General features: G+C 52.3%; 1 protein-coding gene across 1 annotated transcript; it reads right to left on the bottom strand.

The window, feature by feature from the left end:
- Positions 1 to 294: 294 nt before the first annotated feature.
- IAQ61_000355 (uncharacterized protein) lies at positions 295 to 1,550 on the bottom strand (the record flags this gene model as incomplete). Its single annotated transcript, XM_066094639.1, has 4 exons — positions 295 to 451; positions 480 to 564; positions 835 to 1,242; positions 1,313 to 1,550. Coding segments are annotated over 4 exons (888 nt in total), but the record flags the coding sequence as incomplete, so codon positions are not given.
- Positions 1,551 to 6,531: the final 4,981 nt, after the last annotated feature.

Raw genomic sequence — 6,531 nt, 5'->3', positions numbered from 1 at the left:
GGTCCAGTACTGTTTGGAGATTGTACAGCGGAACATCTAGTGTGATGTTGTGCATGTCCACAAGGACAGTATGTCGACTAGTTCCAGGCTATGGGGTGCATATATGCATATCACAATGTCCCACTCATGGATACACATCATCACCAAATCGATGGCACCAAATGCATAGTAAGATACAACCAGAAAATCAAAAGTGATCTAGAGAACTGTCTTGTCTTCTGAAAGATTATAAAAGCCATCCCGTCTCTCCTCTATTCCCATATCAGCGTACCAAAGCTGCATAACTCATCACACTCAATCATTTAATGCCATTTCCTCATCATTGGCCACCACTACCACTTGCTCATGGAGAAAGTCCTCGATTACAGCCTCCTCCCCCTCCACTCCAGCATGGAGAAGGAGCGCCGCTATCATGAGCGACGTTGTCCCCATCGTTCTCCAGAAGCACGAACTGGTCAAGGAATCGAGATTCGTCGTACTCTTGTATCAACACTCTAGAGCCAGACAGGTCTGAACGTACCAGACGTTGTGCATATTTCCCCAGCCCCTCCACTGGACCAAATACTTGAGACCGCCAGAGTGCTTGTTCACTCGTCGAGACAAAAGTCATTCGATCTCATACAGCGGGTTCTCGTCGCTTGATATTGGTACGGGTGAGACTGGGTACGGGGCACAGGTGTGATGGTCTTGCATCCATTGGTGTAGGTCTGTCCCCTCTAGCTGGCTATCTCGTGAGGATAAATAGGGCAACGCCCACCCAGAGAGGGCTGGCGCGACTCGCCTCGTACAACCGCATCAATCGGGTGTCCTCGGAGTCCATGATGTGATGCCCACCGAACGTGGTGCAGATACGCATCTTCACGTACTCTACGCCCCCTTCCACCCACTTCCCGCTGACTACTATGGGGTGACCAAATGGATGGTCCCCGTGCAGAAGCTGCCCAAAGATGATTGAGCTCTTGTCAAATACATAGTCTGGAAGGTGCAAGACACTTCCAAGCCCCAGGACGCCGTACCCTGGCTTCTGGCCAAGTCGTGGAGATGTAGATGTGGGCAGAGATGGGGTGGCAGTGCGCCACGACTGGCCACTGCTGGCGGAGGATGATCGGGACCAGCGACCAGGCATCGACACGGGGGGCGAGGGTATTGCTGGTACTGGACTTGGTCCAGGGAGAGGAGCAGTTTCCTTGCCATGGTTGAACCCGATTTCGGAAGGTCCAGCCGCAGGACATGTATCAGCCTCTTGACCGAGTACAAGATCGCGTACAAACTCCTCGCTCCGTGGGTTACTACCAGTCCCGTGACCCTTGACCAGGCGTCAACCCGAAGGCCCGTCCGGGAGTATCCTGTGTTTCAATGGTGCTGAGGAACTGAGCCCATTTCTCCCTGGCAACGCCGACAGCCACCGATGACTGGTCATAGTCTGACGGTCCCCGGCATCCTCTTTCTTTCATTTGTTTCTTATGCAGGTCGTGAAGTCTGAAGCCACCCAGAGGCATAGAGTGATGGGAACTGGAGCGAAGTCGTGCAATGTAAAGGTAATAAGACGTCTGCAGGATGTGTTGCCATAAAATGTACCGTGAGTGAAAATTCTGCGTGGTGTTGAAGTGACAGAGACTGGTTGCGTGGAGGAATTCTAGAGTACGAATGACATTATCATGCGCTAAGGATCACGGAAAGTGCAGAACAACTTGTTTGTAACTGCCGCCACGACATGTCTTCTTGCGATATCTTTTCGACTGCCAAATGATCCGTCCTTCGCGCTTGCATACATGATCATGAGGACGCATGTGACTGTGATCGGATCAAAGGGTGCAGAATCGACCGTCGAAATATTGCCCGGGCCACAGTGAGTCGTGTAAGCCCCCAAGACCTCAGGAGATATAGTAGCACCATACCTTAAGCAGCATCGTTCATTTCAGAAATCATACCTATGGCCGTACGCTCATGTTTGGTGACATCAGGTGCGAGGTGGCCCAAGGCAATTAAATCATTTCACTCTCTTTTGGAATATGCTGATTGCTGTCTGGATTCAGCACACAAGAGCTGCGAACAAAGGGATTTAGTCCTCATTCGATAAGACAATCTGTTCGCTGCGAATCGCCAGCTGAGACGTGTGCAATGTGTAATTGGCAGGTGCTTCCACCACAGCGCTGCTGAAGGCACTCGCATCACAAAGAAGGCAGACTACGCCCTCTATGGCACTACTGTGAATGAATCAGCTAACGTATCGATTGCCCATCGATGAAGCATGAGCCGTCGAGCACTTCGGTCTCAAGCCCTCTTTTACACCTCCAGGCAGCCAATTTGCGGATCTCGGAAAATATTTGGGCCTCGTTGTTGCTCAAGTCACTTCTTCTTCCATTCAATATGCACAGCTCCGCTTGCAAAGGCTGCATTTAGTTGTAATGTGCGCTAGAGTGCATATATATAGACACGTTAAGCGCTTCTATACCCGTCCACTTCATTACAAATCATCAACGTCTCAATTTGGTCCAAAATTTGGTCTGGATCTTCATCACTGAAAGCCAAGCGTCCACAAGACTTGTGGGCTCTCTGAAAGCATACGGGAACCCAGAAATTCGATAAGGCACTCATTGGGCCCAACGGTACGAAGGTAGAGGGGCAAGCTGCGTTTGGCGTGGAGCAAGACTGGGAAAAAGGCACTGAGACGGATGTGAGACCTACCGACAGAGATAACAGGACAGCAGTCAATGCCCCAACAGTCCTTCCATCTCCAATAAAAAGTTCAGTTCCAAAGACACCAAGAGTTTTTAAGCTGTCGGGCAGTTAAGAAGTAGTCGGATCTCACGCGCACCCTCGGGGGCTGGCAGAACTTTCTGCAGTGCTTCGTGGCCAGAGGGCATGAAGCAGTTACAGCTTCGGTCCATCTTACCTGCAATGCACAGTTACTGTACCATCAGCTAAGCTGATCCTGTCGTAAAGGAATGCTCGGCTTGCAGAACACTGCACTATACGCGGCATCCTCCCGGGCTGCAGAATCGCCCTCATCCAATCTCGATGGGAAGGATTTAGGTGCCGCCTACCCTCGATATCGACTACGACAGATTTGAGCCGAGCTCCTTGCTGGCTCCATTATTTATAATACGCCGAAAGAAGTGGAGTTGTTGAAGCACGTCGTCCTTGTCAGTGGTGTGGACACACAGCCAAACCGGGCTTTATCGTCTATGACTACGCATATTGAGTATCCTAGTAGACGAGGGTCTATACATCATGAGACTAAAGAATAGTTCTAGACGTCTGATGAAAGCTACTTGGAAGATTCGACAACAATATTCCAGATCCAGTGGATAATATATTTGAGCTCTGAGACACCAAAATCTCAGTCAGCCCTGAATGGAAGTTAGTGCCGGGGCTAGAGATCAGATAGAAGTGATGCCCATCCAAATCGCCTGCACGAGACAATCCCATTCTACCTACATCCAGGAGGCATTGTGAATGGTGCCCAACAAGAATGAGACAGGCCCACCCAAACTCTCCAACGCTGATGAGTAAAGACCCGGCACCCACAATCCCACTTCCTCTCCGAGTCAAGAGCTCTTCAAACGCAATGGACAACCTTCCTCGTAGACGGCGAAGAAAACGTACCGATACACGCCCACGTCAGACGCATCCCAAGATCTCGCACCACCTAACCTTAACGATTCGAACACGATGGATCCACGCCAAGATGTCCCAACACGCGACAAGCACATACTGTACATGGTGTATTATGCCATGTACGTTGAGCTGTCGCTATTCACCAGGCATCCTCGCCTCGCCTCGAGCCCAAGCGATCCGAGCCGGCGTAAACCCGCGATAAGTACCTACCTACACACGGTTCAGGGCTTTCCCGTAGGAATCGAATCCTTCCGGCGGCATCAATGAGCAACGTCAAGACAATCACAACACAACGCACACCCTGCAACGCATACGAGACCGTACATACACAGTACATGCCCAGCGCTCACCTGCATATAACCAGGATCATGGCCCCCCCCCGTCAGGGAAACAAGGCTTCCGTTCCGCGAACCCTACCTAGTGTACAATAGCTACGTACCTGGTGCACAGGTACATGCGCAACGGCGCCTTCGCATACATACACACGACACAACACGACACGACACAGGTACCTACCTTACTCCAACGCCCAACAGGGCCAAAACCCACCCTAACCACACCAAAACACCCTCCCCCCCCTCCCCCCCCAAGAACCTCTCCCAAACTCCCCATACACAGACATGACCATACAAGGTCCTCGACTTGACCTTACCCAAATTCCCTTTCCACCCCCTTTACCGGCCGGCCTACCTACCCCATAGGTACAGCACGACCGCCAACCACGCCAACCCAACCGCCCACCGCCAATGCCGCGGTCTTTGAATCCTCACCTCAGCCACCCTCTGCCCGTTACCGCAGATAGGTACCGTACGTACTAGCGCGTGTCGTGCGTGGTGCGTCTTGCGCCGTTGGGCATCTATATAGGATGGTGCATGGTAGGTAACGGTATGGTAGGGTGAGGACGCCATTTCAAGACCTGCCTGGGCTGCATCGTGGATCGCGGAACGGGTTTGCAGGTAGGCAAGGCCTGCCGTTGCCGCTGCACGGGGCGGGGAGAGGCGGTTGCCGCTTTTTGTGCCGATGGGGGGTGGAGAGTGGGGTTGGAGGTGGGTAGGAGGTACATGACAAGTTTACTGCTGCCAGCTGGTCTTGGTGTGGAGAGGGGTAGGAGTGATGGGTGTGGGTGTGGGTGTGGGTGTTGGGATGGGTCGTTGTGAAAGGTGGTAGTCTAGGTAGTTTTGCCCTACCGTATGATGTACCGGTATACCGACAGAGGAGCATATCGTCATCGTTCTTGACCATGCGAATTCTTCTACATGGCTAGGACAAAAAAACCTCTGAATTCAAGTTCCTCACCATTGAGAAAGTCAAAGCAACTATCTAATGAAAAATCAACCTCCCACCCAAAACCCCCATCCCTCTACCACACAACCTCTACCTCCACTTCACCATCATTAACACTGCAGACTCCACCACCCCCCCCCCCCCCCAATCTTCGTAATGAAAAAAAAAATCGGCCGACAGCTTACGCAAACCCCAAGCTCGGTGCTAACCTCGGCAGCACCTGCCTAATTCCTCCCTCCTCGTCCTTTTTTTCTGCTCTCTCTGGCCTGGACGCCGAATCGAGATTAGGCCGTGCAGGTGCAGTGCAGGTGCAGAGGCGATCTGCGTTGCCTGGCTGGGAGGGGAGGATGTACGTAGATACGGTGTAGGAGGGCAAGGGGGAGCTAATGTGTGGATACATTGGATGGGGTACGAGGGATTTGTATCTACTGTTCATGCTGTGTACAATGGACATTGTATGTGTGTATGTACAGAGTACATGTCATGCTAATACAATGACGTCCTTTGTGCGTGCGGGCACGGTGCTCCTACGCATGTATGGGTATGCTAGGTACACCGTGTATTATTCCCCCCTTTGACGCACCTGTACCTATACACACCGGTACCTTGCGGGGCGATGGCGGTAGAATGCGATCGTCTGGGTGCATGTTGGCGTTTCCATCTCCCAGTCTCTGTGCGCGCGCGCTCTGGTGTCATGCCCTGGACTCGGGGGGGGTTTCTGTCGGATTCGGATTTGGAGGACATGGTGTGTACGGTAGGGGGTGGGATTTGTGAATCGTGGGATGTAATGTGCTAGTGGTAGGGAGGGTAGGGTACCGGTAGGGGGCCTGGTACCTTGCGTCGTTACTCCTGGCCTACCTACCATACCTATCTACCATACCTGCCTACCGTCAGGGTCAACGGTGCCAGAACAGCAGATGGGCGAGACGTCCGAATTAGCTGTGACAAATGGCATGTAGGGATATGTGCATGCACATACCATGGAATACATGGGGATACATACGACATACGACATACGACATACACACCACGCAAAAGATTGGGAACTCTTCTCCTCATCAACATCCAAGTGTCCACGCGGCTACAACGAGCGAATCCGAATCCAGACAAGCCTCTGGCTCTCCCGGCTCGGGGAAAACAGAGAGCGGGAGGATCATTTCAAACGTTTGCCCAATCACTTGTCACGGGCGTGATGGTCGGTTGGAAACTCTATCGGGGGGCCGTCCATGGAACATTGGCTTTGTGGGAGGGGGTTTTTTTTAAACAATATTGCTATCGACTACGGTATCTACCATGGGCCTCATGGGGAAATCTCTCGCCTCGGGCTTGGGACTACGAGCGAGTTTAGGTGGTGGCGGGAGGGGGGAAGTCGGGATGACTTTTTGCTCTGTGGTGTAGCGTTCACGCTATTGAATATACTTTGCGCTGCTCCTGGCTTAGGCACACGGTTCGCGCGAGGTGTGTTTGTGTTTGTGTGTGTCCGACAAGACAGTATTGGCTGCCTGCTAGGTAGATGGCCGATGAGCCCCTTCACCGCGTGGCGATCTGCTGCGAACATGAAAGAAGCTTCAGCGGAACGTCAATCGGCCGCTCTACTGTAAACTTTGCACCCATGGTTCGCACCAG

This window comes from Plenodomus lingam (assembly GCF_022343315.1).
Source record: "Plenodomus lingam strain CAN1 chromosome Unknown contig_1, whole genome shotgun sequence".
NCBI lineage: Eukaryota > Fungi > Ascomycota > Dothideomycetes > Pleosporales > Leptosphaeriaceae > Plenodomus > Plenodomus lingam.
The sequence above is the reverse complement of the archived record's forward strand: the minus strand, read 5'-3'. Positions and strand labels throughout refer to the sequence as shown.